We start from the raw sequence: 19,024 nt of genomic DNA, 5'->3' as shown, positions 1-19,024 counted from the left end.
ACATACATTTAAAAAAAAATACAAATATGAAAAACCTTCGAGGATTTACGATGCTGATGACCGTTAAACGCGTCATCACAGTCTTGTGAAAAGGGTCCATAAGCAGTGAAAAAGAACTCAATGCGGTGCTCTCGCTGACTGACACGCACTCAGAAAGCGTCTCTCTCAGACAGCATGCGATCACGAAAACGGATCTCTTTCATGTTTTATTGTGCTTGAATGGTCAAATACGCACACAGTTGTCATAAAACCCGTCGTGTGGAGTATTCAAGTAAACACAGTCGGTTATATGTTAAATAAATGTAAAACAATTGTGTGAAAACCAGTTTCAGTATATTGGATCTGTGTAGTTGGTCTTAAAGGGACAGCAGCCTTATTTACCTGCTGCTGTCTGTCATTATTAATGTTAATCATTTTTGATTGATACAGTGAAGACTATGCAGTGTTTTATTTATACACTTTATTCAATTTCTGTAATATTTCTTACTACATGTTAAATAAACCTAGCCTACTGTAGCTGAATGTGTGTGTGTGTATATATATATATATATATATATATATATATAAAACAAATGACTGTTGATAAACAGTTTTAAAGTGCATTTTAGATTTTTTTCTGCAGTGAAGTTTCTGCTATGCACTGTCAATGTGAAAACTGTAACCTAACCTGTTAATACGGGTGTCAAAATATATATGCACTGTTTACATGTGCAGTCTGAAACATGCCTTACTTTGTGCAAAACTATAAAACAAGGAAGCTTTGCGCTGATCACTTACAGTTTTTGAAGCTCATCGAAATGTGATACTGCTGTAGCCTAAGAGGAGGAACAAAGAAATTACTCTTAAACATGACTGTCCACCAACAAGCAGAGACAGATTCACCTTCATCCAGCAACCCACACACATACCTGAGTGTTGAGCTGAGTCTGAAGATTATCAATCTGAACTTTCAGCATTTTGTTTTCTTTAAGAAGATCCTATAAACGACAACGTTGTGTGATGATCTGCAGCCATATAACATGCATACATGCTTCTTTAGAGTTCGAGGAGTACAGTGATTCCTCAGGTACCTGGACTTGTTCCTGTAGTTGGTCGTCAGGCTGCATGGTGTGCTGAGATGCCTCCAACAGCTGCATGACCTTCTGCTCCAGATGCTTGACCTTCTGCTGCTCCTGCTCTTTAAAGATGAGCGTGTCCGTCAGGCTGCTGTGGAGAGTCTGGATCTCCTTGTTTTTACTGGTTATCTCGCTCTCCACAGCCATCATTTGATTCTGCAGCTCTGAGAAGACACAGAAGACACTGGTTAAGTGGTGTGTGCAGAACACTTGATGTCTGTAAGGGTGTGCGTGTGTGTTTCTACCTTGTTTAGCAGCCTGAAGCTTTTCTCTCTCTGCACTCACGTTGTGCAAATAGTTCTGCAGCTCTTCCCAACGACGTTTCGCATCCTGCAACAAAAGATACAAAACAGTTTCAACTCAATAGGGATTAAGTAGCTAAAAGTAGTGGCGCTACAAACAGATGCTACATTTTAGAGACATTAAAGAGAAGCTCAGCTGTTTTCAACAGTTCCTGTAACAAGCTAATTCTGCCAACAAGCAGTGTTGTAAGGAAAATGGAAATTGAAACATTAAAAATACAAATCAAAGTGCATAAAGTGAGCAGAGGAAATAATCAAACACACTTCTCTAAAAATTCCCGTAGGGCTGCTCGATTATGGCAAAAATCATAATCACGATTATTTTGGTCAATATTGTAATCACAATTATTTAACAAGATTACGAGTGGGCCACATGACCAAAACTTTATATGAGTGATTTATATAAAGATAGCGATATATATCAAATATAGATTTTCTGTAAATAAGGTTGCTATGACATCTACATTTTAGAGACCAGCGAAATTTCACAATTCTCAATACCACAGCAGAATACTAGGGTAACTAATATTAGTAAAAACAAAGAAAGTCCTCAAATTATTGAAAATAATTAAACTGTCAGTAATAAAAAAAAGCAAAGGACAAGTACAATAGAAAAGATACAAATGAAACAAACAGTGCTTTAAGTTTTTAAAGCAAGTATTCAGTTAACAGCCTACTACAGAACCTGAATAATCAAATGTAAAATAAAACAGCACAGTCTTCACTGTAAGAATTAAACTTCCTTTGTTTCTTATTATAGCTACAAAAGTCCTTCAGTCAAGAGCAGTGAGTGATTGTCTCTTTGTTTTTTGTTGCTTGATTAATATTAAGCGCACAGTCAGCAGCAGGAATATTAGCCTGCTGTCACTTTAAGAGCCGCACAGATCCAATTTACTGTTACACACATATTTTCATTCTCAACTGTTTACGTTAACTGAAGACATAACCAATGAGGGTTTACGTGAATAATCACCAAGTGCCACATTTTAACACCTTTTTGCGTGTATTAGGCAAGCACCTTAAGCTAAAAGTTGACTTTACATGTCGGTGTTCTGTTTCGTCTCTGAGCGCGTGCACAGAAATCCTCCTGAGGAACAGCGCAAGTTATCTTTCGTGCTTTTAAAAACATGAATAAATCTAATCAACTCTAATAAATCAAGCATGTCCCATTTTGCAAAAGTCACATTACATGATTTTACTGATTTAGTGCACCGTTGGAAAGGGGGCGGTTTTCCTTGTGCAGTTCTGACTGCATTTTTTAAATTATGAGTAGCTGGGCAAGCGACGCTGGTTTTAAAACAGCTTTCAAAACTCTTCAATTGAAGGTCAATTAGCACAGCATCTGAACATGACTGTTTAAACTAACATCACACCTCTAAACTAGTGCAAGGTAGTTAGCTGCATATTTTATACACATCATAAAACTTTTAAAAATGTTTCTTTTATACATTTTGTAAATGCCTTGTTCTGTGTTCTAATAAAAATGGGACTCATGGGATGTTAAAAAGTTAAGTTGTTAAAAGATGTGTATTGTGCAAGGCTTTGAGACAATGATGTGACAGGCACCTCCAGCTGGGATACGTTTTGCTTGTAGTTGACTTCTAGACTCTTCCGTTGCAACTCTTCCTGCTGCAGCTTGTTTTTGGTCTCTGCTAGCTCTTTCATCAGGCCGTTGCATTCTGAACGCAGTTTATTCAGCTCGGATGACTGCCTGAAAACACACATTAAATGTAAGCCATCTAAGTACGCAAAAGATTGTGGAAATTTCCAGTGTTTCCACCAATCCTGACACTTAAGTGCCTGAAAATTCCAAGTGTCAACATGGAAGTGCTCTAAAGTGGCCATAGCATGAGGAATTACACTTTCTTTGGTCTTTTGAGATAAAATAGCTTGACTGATCATTTCAGTCTGACTTTAAAGGGATAGTTCATTACCATTACCTATTACTATCCCTTTAACAGTATGTGCCACTTCTGAACATGAATGGTTCTGTGAAAACCCTATTTAATTCCAAAAAAAATTTAGAAAAAGGCTGGAAGATGATCATGAAAAACTACATTAGGAATCTTGACACTATAAGTGGACCAAAGAAGGGGAATTTGGCAGTTGGTAGGACTCACTTGGTCTCCATCTGGTTGGTGGTGGAGCATCTCTCCACAGCATCCCTCAGGATGCCGTTTTCCTGCTGCAGTCGAGCAATCTGACCGTCCAGCTGTTCTCTTAACTGTTGGAACTGCAGAGAGAAAGTTCACTTGTCATTGGATGTTCTTACACATAAAAATACCACATCAAGCATGCTTTCTTATGGTCTATTATGACTTGCATGGTCAGATCTAGTCCACTGATCTACAATTTGCCTTCTGCGTGACTGTCTGATCGGTCATCAAGATTGATTACCTTAATCTGCATCTCCTGGAAGCTCTGAGCTTTCACCTGCATGATGTCTTTCTCTCTGGCAACACGATGTTCATGCAGCACAGACTCCACATGGCCTGTTTTCTGCTTCTCAGCTTGCAGTTCCTGAAGTGCCATTCAATAAATTACTACCAAGCTCATTAAAGTTATATTTAAATTTTCAGTTATATTTATGGTACTTATTTTCTATATTGTGTCATAACTATAGGATGCTTATGTGGCACTTTGCAAAAAAAGGGCTTGAAATTAATAAAAAGAAATAAAAAGACCATTTTAATTTGTAGCCAGAAAAGGTAAAAAATAGTCTAATTATTCAGAACCTTTTTTCTCAAATTAACTTAAACATTATATAAGCAGGTTTATTTTAAATGAGGTATGCAAATTTAGCAAAACTTTGGCAACGTGTTTTAATAGTGTTTACAACCCTGAGATGATTATTTTCTAGTAATAAATAAAGTAAACCTAAATATTTAATTAATTAACCGTTAAAACCTTATTCATGGAAAGCAACACACACATAACCTGGTACTCACATCAGGAAATATAAATGAAATAAATTACTAACCTGGCTTAGCTGTTTGACTTTGCCCTTGGCGATGGACACCTCCTCCTGTAGCGTGCTCAGAAGACGATCTTTCTCTGCGAGCTGCTGGGCTGAGGGCTCAAACTTAGCTGCAGACTGAGAAAGCAAAACCAGAAAAATCATCAGAAATCTGACAACTCAAGCTTTCACTAAACACATTTCATTACTGCATGATGGCAAAAAACACTAATCAAAAAATAAAAGTCAACCGAATCCTCTAACCTTATACCAGCTGTCCAAAGCGTTGGGACTCTTGTCTCGGAGCAGCGAGACGAGACTGACCACATCAGAATCTGACAGCACAAGTCCACTCAGACTGGCCAGCAGCTCCTTGAGCTTCACCTCAGAGTTCTCTGCACAAAAACAGACACGTATCAGCCTCCTGCTCACACCATCAGGAAATGATCACAATTTCAAAATCCTCCGTAGGCAGTATTTAATGGGATCATAGGTTATGCTGTCTCTTAAAGGGTTACTCCACCCCAGAATGAAAATTTTGTCATTAATCACTTACCCCCATGTCGTTCCAAACCCGTAAAAGCTTAGTTCATCTTCGGAACACAATTTAAGATATTTTGGATGAAAACCGGGAGGCTTGTGACTGTCCCATAGACTGCCAAGTAAATTACACTGTCAAGGTCCAGAAAAGTATGAAAAGCATCGTCAGAATAGTCCATCTGCCATCAGTGGTTCAACCGTAACATTATGAAGCGACGAGAATACTTTCTGTACACGAAGGAAACAAAAATAACGACTTTATTCAACATATCCTCTGTCTCTCCGCATCACCGTAGCACCATTTTGGAGAATATGAGCTGAACGCAGGCAGCGTACGCTCTTCTGTGTCAGCCGCGCCAAAAGGATGCACTGTTTTCTTTCAAATCAAAGCGTAAATACACGTAGAAAACGTATCCTTGTACGCTACAGAAGAGTGTACGCTGCCTGCATTCAGCTCATATTCTCCAAAATGGCGCTATGGGGGTAAGTGATTAATGACAAAATTTTCATTTTGGGGTGGAGTATCGCTTTAATATGCCTTCTTTAGCCCAAATTCTAAGGCAGGATTGATTACATCCTTTGTAATTTCAAGATGGTGGAGAATGCGGGGGGAAAAGCTGATTATGAATATACTTATAACTTATTCAACATGGAAAAGCATCAATAAAAATGTTCAAAATAATTAAAATCCAGCTATATTCCCCTTTCTGTGTGATACTGTAAAAAAAACTGTATTAAAAGATGCCAAGTACCTTTGTTAGTTTCGCTCTTCTGTTTCTTGCCATGTTTGGTGGGTGCAGGAGCAGGGGACGGAGCCTCATTGTTTTGGTTGCTCTGGTGGTTTGTCGAGGTGGTGGAGTCAGTCTGAGTGACTGGGGCTGAGGACTGGACATGTGCCTCAGCCACTGAAACAAATATGACCACAGGAATTATTAAAGCAATACTTTACACAAAACTAAAATCATTTACTCATCATTATGTTGCTCCAAACTGGTTTAACTTTGTTTCTTCTATAGATCATAAAAGGAGAAGTTTAGAAGAATGTTCATGCTGCTCTTTTCCATACAATAACAGTGAATGAGGAAGGACACTTCCAAGTTAAAGTTAAAAATGCACTACAGCAGGGTCGGAATTTAACGGGGGCTTGTGGCAAAAAATACTACAAAAATGAACAAAACTACCATACAAATTCAAGATAATGAGGTTAAAAAATGTACAACCCCTGCACAATTAAACTAAATATATTACGGCTGTCGCAGTTAAAATAAAATGTTAAAATGCAGGGAAAGCGTCAATTCGCTGCATTACCGTTAGATCTGCGTACGTTGCATCAGATTTCCTTTTATGTGTTGTTTTTCGCAGCACTGAGAATTACAACCAATCACACGTTTCTGTTGAGTTTAAAAACACAATGGCCAATCAGAGGCTTTTTGATTAGTCAGTGCTGTAAACACCGGAGTTCTGTTGCGTGTACGCACTTACTGACTGAATTCTCTCATTATAAACAATAAACTGCAGATACGATGCAAGTAAGAGATTAATTTAGCCTATTAGAAGCTTCAGTGATTGTAATTTGCATTAGACTACATCATGAACCAACATGCTTGTCTGGAGCCAAAATTTGACCTGCCATTTCTCCAAACACAAAAATGTTTTTATATGTATTCTATTAATCGACATTACCATTATTACAATATCAAGAGGAATAACTGACAATATTTATTTTTCATAATATTGCAGCCCTACCCTGATACGAGGTCTTTTTTTGAATGTAGAATTTCTTTACAATTTTAAACAGTTTGTTGTTATTGGTAACAGTTAATAGTATTCTGATTGGTTTATGTAATTGGTTAAATTTAAGCATTTGGCATAAAAGGCAACAGATACAATTAATAATTAATTATAAAAATTGCCCTTACAAGGGTAAAATATGCCCCTGGAAATCAATCCTAGGGGGAAAATATTGCCCCTTAATGGAAAAGTTAATTTCTGACCCTGCATTGCAGTGGTCCATAGAACTCATAAGTCCACAAAAATATTTCTCGACTATGCAGTTTGAATTTGCTCGAGTGAGATATGAAAGCATATAGACCACTTTTCTATGATGCTTTTTTGCTCCTTTTGGTGCGTCACAACCACTGGTCATGGTATAGTTTCCTTGCAGAGAAAAGAGCAGCATACAGAACACCTTCAGAACATCTCCATTTGTGCTCCTTGGAAGCAGTGTTGTTCTCAATAGCGTCGTGGTAGCGTCGCTGTTTTCTGAATAAAATAGCGTTTCAGTAGCAAAGCTCTTTTACTGATCAAGTAGTGTGGTAGCGTCCACACCAGCTACATTTTTCCAAGCATTTCTGAAGCTCGAGCTCAAATCGGAAATGCAAACCTAGGTGCGAACGCATGAACATACACTCTCGATACCTGGTTTTGTTTTTATGTGGATCACATTTTTTTTTTTTTTTGCCAAATTGGTTTCGAACAGTTGTTGAATAAACAACTGAACTGAACAATTATGCCTGCCTATCTGTTTGACTGATAGTTTTATTGATCACTGAGATAGCACAGACTTGGAATGAAGTTGGTTCAATATAAAAATGAAATTGTAAAAAATAGCTTAAATGTAGTAAACTTCTTTTGCCATTTTGCTGTAGCTTTGCTTGCTACATTTCCCAGAGGGTAGCTTCAGTGTAGTGAAGCTTCATTTAATGTAGAGTAAATGCTAGCTTAGCTCACTACATTTTACAAGTAGCTTGCCCAACACTGCTTGGAAGCAAGTCAGTCATATGGTTGGAACAACATGAGGGTGAGCAAATGATGATAGATTTTCATGTTTAGCTGAAATAACCCTTTTATATTGTGTGATATGGGCTTTACAAAACCTTGCCATATATCTAACAGACCAGATGCCCACTTTATTGATTCACTGACCTTTCCCTTTTGCTCTCACTGTTGACTCAACTGAGAATTATAACCTCTCTAGTTTGTCTGATTTTGGCTTATTCTTACCTGTGATGACAGGTTCCACCTTCTGCTTCTTCTTCCTACGCCCACTGCCGCTAGAGGCAGTTGGTGGTGCTGCTGTGGCAAAAGGAGCGGCGCCGTCCTTTGCCTTTACCTCGATGATCACAGGCTTCTCCTTCACCACAGGAGGAGACAGATCAGGCTTAACTTCAGGTGGATGCTCTTCTGTGAGAAATAAGAGTCAGAAATCTTCAGAGAGGAACATGAGAAGAAGGTGTTCTGGGTGGTTGCTAGGGTATAGATGGTGGTTGTCAGGGTGTTCTGAATGGTTTTTGAATGGTTCTGGTTCTGAATGATTTTTAGTAGTGATGCACTGGAATTTCGGCATCTGGAAATATTTGGCAGAACTGCAAAAACCAGCTGTACATATATGCGAAGTGCTTGCATCATAACTTAAGTATACTTTTAGGCTTTACAGTTCAAAAGCTGGATTGCCCTCCTGAATGAGAACATTGCACATTTTCAAGGAGCAATTGCATGGTATTTGCATAAGACATATTCCTATTTGTAGGTAGTCCACTCACCAGACTCACTCTTCTGCTTCTTGGCTTTCTTTTTGTTGGTAGTCTCAGTGGGGGCAGGGGGCGTGGCCTGAGGCTGCGGTGGGCTGGACTGTTTGGTCAGGGGGAGGGGTGGCTCCTTACGGACAGCAGGTTTGGAACCATTGACTTCTGGTTTTTCTGAAGTTGGAGGAGTAGTTGGGGTTGTACGGGAAAGGGGTACAACCGTTGGGGCAGCAGCTGGAGCAGCTGTTGGAGAAGCTTTTGGCTTTTTCTCTTTCTTTTTTCTCTCTCTTATCCCGGACGGAGGTTCTGCCAGGACCGGAGCAGCAACAGGTGGACTCACGGGCACCACCTCAGAATCTTCATCATTCGAGGTAGGGCTAGTGGCATCAGATGTATCGAAATCCCTCAGGTCTTCCTCTGACTCGCCGCCCCCACCTCCTCCCAATCCACTTCCGCCAGTCTCCTTCTTCTTGTTCTTCTTTTTCTCGTTCTTTTTACGAGTATCGGGCTTGGCGGGAGGCAATTTGAGGTCTCGTTTCTGGCGGGCCAGAACCTCATCGTAGGAAGTCTCTTTCATGAAGAGCCAGAAAAAGAGGAACATGAGAGCAATGACCAGCGACGGTGCCAGGATGAGAAGGTACTGTGAGTCAGTCATGTCCAGCGCCATTCTTGAAGAATGCAATGAAGAACAGAAAGACAGAATTGAGCACAAATGTTCAGTCCAGCAGGATGCATGACAATAGGGCCAAACAGCCACTTGACAAATGCAAAAGAATCAAAATTGGCCGAAATACTAACATGAAAAAAGGCATAATATCAAGACTACTTAAACAAACCAGATGGTCACTTACTAACACAATGCAAAAGTTTGGGAGTGGCAACTAGGGGTGTGCGATATATATCGTCTACAATAATATTGTAATTGCAGTTTTACCAATATGGGAGCTGACATAATCGAGTATGTCACTCACTTTGCAAAAAAACAAACAAAAACCAGTCTTGAGAGTCCAAAACCATTCAATGCTTCATGAAGCCTATTGGATGACACTATAATAGAAAAGTTATTAGGGCAAAAAATATCCCTGAATGAGATTTTGTTTTGTATATTTGTAAGATATGATATAAAGTAATATCACACAAGCAGGAACATTTCCTTACATATTTCCCAAATATTAGCCCATTGTTGCGATCGCAAATGTGTTGATTTTATACAAAAGTTCAACAAAAATTTAGTTGATATTGAGTGAGTTACATTTTGGACATAATATTGTCAGTTTTTGCTCTGTTTCACCAACAAAAATATGTTCAAAAAAGCTGGAGCAAAACTGTTGTGTGTCTCAGAGCAGCTGCAATTTTTCGTGCTCTAATGAAATGACCAAGTGTGCCTTATCTGACCTAAAAAGTGAAGCCAAATCTTTGATCGCCATCTGGTGGCCGGCTGCAGCATAAGTCATAACTCCACCCTCTCCACATAAATAAAAAATGGGACGTCTGGTCTAGAGCTGTAAAAAAAAAATTGAATTTAGAATATTCTTCGAATTTAAAATAAAAATCCACATTCAAATGCAAAAACGTTGCATTCGGATTTAAGGTGTGCGTCAGGCAGCCATATCAGTGGCGCACGAAATGCGACGACGATGTAAGGGTTGCATTTTAATGCTTTTGTTAGCCTATCCAGTTGAACCCACTAGATGCGGCGCTGCTACGTTGTTCATTCAAAATATTGCAGAAAAAGAGAACAATCAATGCGGGGAAGATGTCGTTTACGTCAAAACCAAAACCAAGCCGTTCACACAGAACGCATATTTACCGCATTTTCTAGAGGGACATCTATCACTGCTGCACTCGCGTCTTGCACAAGAGAGCCACATGTTTAAAATTAATGTAAGTTCAAATTTTAAAAAACATGTCTCGAGACTTTATGGCGGGTTTCCCCATCCCACTGCATCTCAAGTTTTTAAATGAAGAAAGTACTCTTTGTGATTGGTTTTCGGTCCTTTGTATTAAACTATACATACATGCATGATGCTGTTTTGTTTCTAATTGTTTACAGAGCAGGTCCTATGGTATTTTAAAGTGTCCTAATATTGTGTTGGAGTCCCCTACAACAGGTTTAAATGCATCTAAGGTCAGAAAACATTGTAATTTTCTCAGAATATACATTTAATATTAGAGTCATTTGCCAATGATTTCGAAACGATTTGTTCCAAGCAAGTTCGGAGCAAACCCCTCCCTTCCAGCGATTCAGAATCGACTCTCTCTTTTGAGAGACAATATATTTGTTTATCATGCACTTTTTTGATTAACAACTTTGCAGATTGTTTTCATTTAAGGATAGCTACGTTATAAACTGCAAAAGAGATATTTTTCAAAAACCAATATGACCTGCTCTTTAAGCAACTAATTATATATGGTTTATAAACGTTATGGACTTTTTTCAAAGATAGTCGTGTTATTTTATTATGCTTTGAAGAAACGTGCATAATATTTTGTTCGATGCGCCCTCTTGTGGCCTCAGGAGAGAAGCCAAAAGCTTTTTTCCCCCTAACTGAAATTATGCCTTTTAAATTAGAATAGAATTAGAATATTGATAATATTAAAGTAAAAAATTCGAATTTAGTTTATCAGCCATTTTGACAGCCCTAGTCTGGTCACACTAGTACTGCGTTAGGCTAACCGAGACTTGTCATTTGCACTTACATATAGTTGCTCTTTTGTTAGTTATGATTGCTTCTACTGTCCTCATTTGTAAGTCGCTTTGGATAAAAGCATCTGCTAAATGACAAAATGTAAATGTAAATAAATTAATGGGACATGAGCCAAACTAAACAGTCAAATTACACTTCAGATAAATTTTTCCCAATGATGATTTTCATCATTTTAGGTCAGAGGTCCCCAACCACCGGGTCGCGACCCAGTACCGGGCCGTGGAAGTGTTGCTACCGTGTCGCAAGAACGTTCTGGGAAAAATGTGTATGACACACCGTTATTTATTGCGCGTTAATGATTGTTGTAATTATTCTGTATTTTCGTTTCGTTGTATGCGATTGCTATGGATTGCTAAGTTCAATTATTAAATTAATGATTGTTCTGATCTGTCATAGGCTATATTACGGGGTAAACAAATCGCAGCTGATCTGTGATACGTATGGAACAGGCCCCACAGTTCAGGCACGCATGTGATTCGCAGATTAATATGCCAATTTACAAGTTCAAGCGATTTTAAAAGAACAAGAAGCAGCGAAAGAACTCGATTCATTACTCACGCACTGTTTTTAATGTGTGCACAGCAGCTGCACACACCCGAAGCGCGCACTCCCAGAAAATATCGCCTAATTAATGTTATTACCAAAAATATAAAGACTTTACTTTTTGTCAACATCGCACACCCCTAGTGGCAACCGCATTACATCTTGCAGCTGCAAAACCACAAACATAGCTGCTAACAGTTTGCCAACAATTATTTGTAAATATAAGCCTAATGAGACAGCACAATAAGAGTGACACCTGTATTTAGCAGCAGTGTGTACATGATGATATGGCGTCCTTTTCCTGCAACTACATAACGCTCTTTGGATATTATATTGCTTTTGTGGTGTCTAATTCTAAGCAACAGACCTACAAGTAAACCATATCAGATTACCCCCTCAGAATCAGAATCAATCTCATTATCATCTTAAACATCTTGAGATAAAGTTGTGTATTGTCAGTTGCTATCCATTTGTACTTTCAGCAGGCAATGCATAACAGAATGCCTCAGGCAAAGCAAAATCATCACATCTTGGCACACTTATTCAGCAAATTGCATAAGATGTTCTAATATGGCCAACCAACAGTATTCACCGACTGCCCTGGAACGCCGCCTCCTCTGTGGTTGACTTTTACTTGCTTCTCTTACTCTAAAAATCACACCTAATCACCTCCTCTATATTTCTGGCTTGTTCGTTCCACCTCCACCCTTTCGCAGTGGTATGATCCAATTAGTATGTGTGCTGAGGGCAGCAATCTGGGTTTATTTATTGACATCAAGCTAAGCACCTGTGAGCGGGTGACACTCACTCTCACACGTCCACTTTTTTCAGCGAGAACAGAGACTGTAAATGAGCAATATGATCACTGAGCTATTATTTAGCAAAAACAAAGCTAAAACAGCCTCTATCATATAAAATAAACAGCATTTGTTTGTTGAACAGATGACACTGTGGAGCTATGCAAAGCCAGAGCGGTCATTCAAGACACCCTTCGCTAACTCAATTGACATCCTAAACTCAAGTGCAGAGGGGCTTTGCAAGCAACAAAAATATCCAGCCGGGAAAATATCACTCGAGTACGCTGATGCGGAGTGGTCGCAGATCTGAAAACGGCACTGATTCCCCCTTCAATGATAATCGATCCAAAGCTTAGCCATTAAAAAGCCTCAGTGTGGCCTTATAAGAAAAAATGGTTTTAGTATCAATATACTATTATAGTTTTTGTTAATATTTAGATTTAGATTTTATTTTTATATTTTCTGTTTTCATTTTAATTTTAGGTAAAGTTTTAGTAATTTTTTTGTGTTTTTGACATTTTAATTCATGCAGAAATTCATTAATTCTTTAATTCATTGCAAGAAATGCAATTTTTTTATGGTTTCAGTTTTAGTTAACAATAATTTGATGATAATGAAAAACCCTGAGTCGGACAGAATGAAACCGTTTACTACCATAGAAAAAAAGAAAGAGAAAAAAAATCGATGTCTTGTCTGATGTTTAATTACGACGAGGCAACAAGGAAAAGACGGCCTCTTGATGGAAGCCATAAGAGTGGACGTTTGGTTGAGTGCTTTTGTACAAAAAAGTGCACTGTTGTACTGGATGACATGTCTGGCTGAATTCTGCCTTCAGGACAGTGAGGAAAACCAGTGACAAGAAGCACCAGGTCCTGGAACAGCCGTTTGCTCTGTGTCTGACTGGAGTCTGTTCAGTTCCGCATATCCGAGAGATTTACCGTTTTAGGAATATGGATAAGCCGATTACATTAAGAATACATTTAGGAGCACCATTCTACTGCAATTTCCCAGGAGTCCTTAAAGAGGCCATCAGTCTAACAGTCTCCAATTTCCGGTCACATCTCACAACATTAATTAGCCAAAAGAAACCATTTCCGTGAAAGATGCATATGAACTCTTTATTTCTTGCTTTTCAGACCGATGGGCTTTGTAAAAATCGACGCGTTTCAAAAAGGCGGGGCATAGAGAACAAAAGGAGAAACAATAATGTACAGTATGTGGAAAATAATGTTTTTTTAACCTTAAACCGCATAAACACATTTCATTACACCAAATACACAAAATAATGTCCTTTTTAGCAACGTCATATGACCCCTTTAACAAGCAATTAGTCCCATGACAGGCCAAGACAGAATCAGGGTGGAACTGGAATGCATGTCATTTACACAAGTCTGTGTGTGCACATTTATTAAATATTTTGTCTAATCTGATTGTGCTTTCAGCTACCAGAAAAAAACTGTAGTACTATTAGCTCAGCTTAACACATTTTGCCATGTTTAAGTGCATTCCACAGCATTTCTCAGATTTTCCATTATAATGACTGCATAAAAAAGGTAACCGGTCTGAGCCATATTTTCCATTGATATTCACTTCTTTTTTTTTTTTGGTTATTGATCATAGGGTCTACCAAAAAATGGTACCATGTGGTGAGTTCCCAATATGGTTTTCATTAATAATTAATTAAATTAATTATTTATAGCAAAACATTCATAATGCATGTTTTACAGCCGTAGTCTAATAATCATGTATTAATTACGTGAAAAAACTGAAATAAAACAAAAGATTAAATCCATATCCATTATCAGACACTTAAAAATAATTAGTTTCATTCATACAAAGATAATAATAATAATAATAATAATGATTCTGGATGGGCGTAAGTATTAAAATCTATACTTAAAGTATCACTTAAAGTTTTCATTAATATCAATAAACAATCATTCCTGCTTACATAAGATATTCTTTAAAATATACTAAAATAGAAAACAGTTTTTGTAAATTGCAATATTTGATATTATTACAGTTTTATTGTACTTTTAATCAAAGAAAAACACCCTTGGTGAGCATAGGAGACTTTCGACCCCCAAGCATAAAGTCTTACCGACCCCAAACTTTTGAACGCTAAAATTCATTTAATGTTTAACAATAAATTTTGTAGTTTTGATTAAAATGACTACACTTAGTTTGCTTATCAACTAGTCATTGCAGCCCTAATTAGTCAGCTGAAATTTTGATGTAAATGTTAAAAGAAAAAGCCTAAAATATAATACTTGTGTGAAAATACTTCTGTGAAAGCATACTAGATTATGGCAAATGCAGGAAAGGAATTTTGAAAACATACAAGACAGGACAAGCAGCTGTTGGGGTGTAAGCTAAATCTGCTCATTGCCCTTACTTGCATATTCCTTGTTAAGTAAGTGGAAACACATTTCTTAGGCTTCACGTGTGTTAGATACACACAGCCCTGTGCACAGAGAACAAAGTGGAGATGGGTGTGGTGCACTCACTTGCTCTAAACTACGTGTACTTTTCTTTGCCCTGCTAAGAGGAAAATGAAAAACAAAGATGTGAATCACTTAGAAGCAGTGCGTCTGTAAACGCTGCCACAGGCTGAGGTGTTTAGCTATGGCAAATCTGCCAGAGACTGTTGCTTTATGTAGCTGGTGCCAAGCAAAGTGGACCTATCTGCTCAACAACACAATGCCACACTTCCATCTGGATTAGTAAACACTTTGCCTGGCTATGTTCAGAATACCATACTGCTATACTACTCTTTCTATGCGAACTGCATGCATGGAATACCCATCTGGCCTATATTTTCCAATATGTATATCACAGAGTTTACTAGGATGGGTACTGTATCCCACAATGCAATGTGGTCAACCAGATGTAATACCAACCCTTATTTTTAATATCTCACTGATTAGGCTGCCAAAATTTAACAATATACATTTAAAATGATTAGGCTGCCAAAATTTTACAATATACATTTAAAATGTATAAAAATACTTTCTATGAATTTAAAATGTATTAAAAAACGTAGAATTTAAATGTATTAAAATCAGCATTATTTCCAAGATGACAACTAAATTCCACAATTAAAAATGTCATATTACGGTGCTAACTAAATGTTTTTCGTTACATATTGCAAACAGTTTCAGCCTATTTTTATCAAATTGGAGGCAGTACACACAACATATTCAAACTCAAACACAGCCAATCAATAGCTGGGTTTCCATCCAAAACTGCAAATTTAACTTATGCGCAAAATTGGAATATCGCATAAAACATTCGCGAATAAGCACCGTTTCCAACCAACGAGTCCAATAGAACAAAATCGTCACTTCCTGATAAACTGGCACTAAATATCACTAAGAAATGTAGGTGAAGCCACAGAATATAATAATTTTCATATATAATAAATTACTTGCGCCTCAGTGCGAGCAGACGAAACAATAAATGCGGTCATTGCTTTCGGAGGTGGATACCTGCTGTTTGGGAACGCAGTCGTGTAAGAGTTCTGGGAGGCAATTATACAGAAATACTTTAACGACAGAGAACAATAAATGCGGTCATTGCTTTCGGAGGTGGATACCTGCTGTTTGGGAACGCAGTCGAGTAAGACAGTTCTGGGAGGCAATTATACAGAAATACTTTAACGACAGAATTTGCAGGCATTTAAGTTAAGAATGACCATAACAACATTTCAGATGCTGCTGTGCAACGAGATCGGTCCGCTGGTTAGTCAAGTTATCCCATCCCATTGCGCAAAGTCACATGACTTTTTTGATGCACATGGAGGAATTTATTCGGCAAATGCGTTTCCCTCTCCCATTATTCGCATTAACACTTTTTCGCACCAGTCAAAAACCACCTCAAGCAAGCATAAAAACAGGGTGATGGAAACATAGCTATTCCCATGATCGACTACTACTCACATGACTTTTGAGTCCCTGAACTAGGAAATGAACTGAAATATATCCAGTTTTAATCTATTTGTACAGAACTGTTCAAAACATTCAAATGGTCCCTCAGAAACATGAAGGATAAAGATAGAAAAGCCTTTCTTTGTTGTGTTGTGAGTTTCAGCTCACGAGGCACAGGAAGTGAAAATGAAGTCATCTACTTGTCTTAATTACTTAAACCTCTCTGTGTTTATTTAAATACACACTTCTCAGAACAATGGTTCAGACAAAGAGAGGAAAATAAGGGTACATAATATTGGTGCAAAGGCAGCAATGTGTGAAAAGAGCAGCTCCTCACCAGTATAAACAAACTTACAGACTTCACAAAATGCTTAAACAACACAATTTTCTGTAATGACATTTTCTATTGAAAGATGTTTTTTGGACTAGACGTATGCTTTGTGTTTTAATAAAAAGCCAATGTTTGAATTTACATAACAGGCGATGACCATGATTAGTTACTTGATGTAGCAAGGTGAATCACAAATTTAGATATGAAGCAAAAAAAAATATTATTAAATTATTTAATTATTTTGAAATAATACAGGCTGATGGCTTCAACAAAAGCATACACTATCGATTAACATCCTTGGAGCTCACAGTAGGTCTGTCTTTAAAGCTTTATACTTTATTTAAATATATATATATATATATAATAATAATTTCTCACGGTCAAAATGGGTGCCATTTTTACTTCCTGAAACCCAACTGTTGCAATCTATACGAGTCATCTAAATTTTAGATTTATCTTCCCATTAGAAATGACTGTATATTTTAAATATACCCTAGAAGTAGTAAACCCTTAGAAGTGTGCTACACCAGGCATGGATTAAAAGCCACAGCACAATTGTGATTTCATGAGGTCTGGACACATGTGTCCTTGCCATGAAGGCTTCCTCCCATTTCTTTGAATGACACGTCAGTGCGCATGCGCAAACTTAAAGTGACTATTAAAAGCCACCAACTACTTCTGACAGACAATCCTTCCCGTTAGCTACCTCGACAGGAATGTGCGAAGAACCAGGACTACTAAAGTCAAAACAGGCTCCAGTGGCAGCGATAAGCGTTTCAATGAAACCTCAAGACCAAACAAAATGTTTTTTTCACTGTGAGGTGGATATTTACATCAGGTCTACAACAAAGTTCACTCCTTCAAGATAAGATAACAGTAGGTCAGGACAAGGAGCAAAGTCTTTACACAACGCCTGTCCCTCGCTGAAATGACTGCATGACAGTCGGGATTTAAAGTAGGTCGACCTGTTTACTAAAGAACTGACTGACACTTCACTGACCATAACACATGACTGACCAACTAACGTTAACCAGCAGCACAAGCACAGCCTGCTGGACAGCCTAGTCAAGCGTGTCTCTCAACTCGACAGCGAAAGAAAGTGAAAATATCACAGCAGGAGAACGAAAACGCAAGTCTTCCGCTCTATCGCACTTATTAGCATCACTAGCTTAGCTTTAGCTTTAAAGAAATAGGCGTGGATTGATCGGACATCATCAGCAGACTTAAAACCAGTTTTTATACAGTCTATGCTTAAAACCCGCACGCAAAGCACAAATTAACTAACATCGTGAGCTCACGTCCTCTCGGTCTACCGCCAGCCTGGATCTCAGGATTTCAGCATTTATATCCAAACCCCTGTCCAGCGAAAGGCTGCCTGTGTTCCGGCGGCATGGCACGGAGAGGGATCAGCGGAGCAGACAGCGCGCTAGGCCCTGTGTGATCTGCTCCTTCCACTCACGCTTCACTTCACTGCCACAGTCTGGATATAAAGCGGGACAAAGCCGCTGCTTCACGTACCTGCGGTGGTGTGTCCTCGCTATTACTGTTACTGTCGGGATGTAAAGGCGTTCCTTAAGTGGACGCGCTGTGGACTGTGGCTCCGGGCCGGGTGTAGGCAGCACGTCGACTTGTTTCGCTCTGGCAGGGTCAGGTCAGTGTGGGCTGAAGCGCAGCGCGAGAGAGAGAGGAAGACGGAGCTCTGCCAGGGAGACCGGGGATGACGAGCTACGGAAATCTCGCGAGCAGTGGAGTTCTTGCTCTTGATGAATGGGTTGTATGGCAAGCCGTTTTGACTTTTATTCATTCTCAGGATATGAATTCTTGATATCAACAATTCAATTTTCACTAGTTTAAATGCTAATTCTTGATATCTGTAATTGTATCTTCACTAGTTAAATGTCACCATAGGCTGCCATTCAAAATCAATTGTTGATATCAAGAATTGATTTCTTACTAGTTGAAATTCCAATTTCACATATCAGAAATACAATTCTTACTAGTAAAAACCTTTATTTTTGTTATCAGTAATCACGTGGTTACTAGTACAGAGGTCTATTCTTGATATCAACAATTTAATTCTTGATATCAAAAATTGAATTGTCACTAGTGACAATGTTCATTTCTGATATCATGAATGTGATTGTTACTTGTAACAAAAGTAATTTTGGATATCAGAAATTACCCTCCCAATTGTTGATATCAGAAATACATTTTCAGATATCAGAAATGAACATTGTCACTAGTGACAATTAAATTGTTGATATCAAGAATTAACATTTCAA

The 19,024-nt window shown here is 38.3% G+C and overlaps 1 protein-coding gene across 6 annotated transcripts in view; it reads right to left on the bottom strand.

The window, feature by feature from the left end:
• The window catches only part of LOC107732115 (kinectin-like), a 43,830-nt gene extending 25,322 nt beyond the window's left edge, over window positions 1–18,508 (bottom strand). For all 6 annotated transcript variants that reach the window (XM_016543374.1, XM_016543388.1, XM_016543402.1 and 3 more), the window contains exons 1-13: window positions 18,261–18,508; window positions 8,456–9,105; window positions 7,917–8,096; window positions 5,666–5,818; window positions 4,638–4,768; window positions 4,398–4,511; window positions 3,815–3,937; window positions 3,538–3,650; window positions 2,984–3,128; window positions 1,361–1,445; window positions 1,071–1,279; window positions 909–977; window positions 778–815 (exon numbers count right to left, since the gene is read on the bottom strand). In XM_016543374.1, coding sequence (XP_016398860.1) covers window positions 778–815; window positions 909–977; window positions 1,071–1,279; window positions 1,361–1,445; window positions 2,984–3,128; window positions 3,538–3,650; window positions 3,815–3,937; window positions 4,398–4,511; window positions 4,638–4,768; window positions 5,666–5,818; window positions 7,917–8,096; window positions 8,456–9,104 — 2,009 coding nt within the window. In that variant the 5' untranslated portion in view covers window position 9,105; window positions 18,261–18,508. The remainder of the gene's footprint in view (window positions 1–777; window positions 816–908; window positions 978–1,070; window positions 1,280–1,360; window positions 1,446–2,983; window positions 3,129–3,537; window positions 3,651–3,814; window positions 3,938–4,397; window positions 4,512–4,637; window positions 4,769–5,665; window positions 5,819–7,916; window positions 8,097–8,455; window positions 9,106–18,260) is intronic.
• Window positions 18,509–19,024: the final 516 nt, after the last annotated feature.

This window comes from Sinocyclocheilus rhinocerous, unplaced genomic scaffold (genome assembly GCF_001515625.1).
Source record: "Sinocyclocheilus rhinocerous isolate Xijiao unplaced genomic scaffold, SAMN03320098_v1.1 scaffold1635, whole genome shotgun sequence".
In the NCBI taxonomy this organism is placed as follows: domain Eukaryota; kingdom Metazoa; phylum Chordata; class Actinopteri; order Cypriniformes; family Cyprinidae; genus Sinocyclocheilus; species Sinocyclocheilus rhinocerous.
Note: the sequence above shows the minus strand (reverse complement) of the source record. Positions and strands in the feature narration are given on the sequence as shown.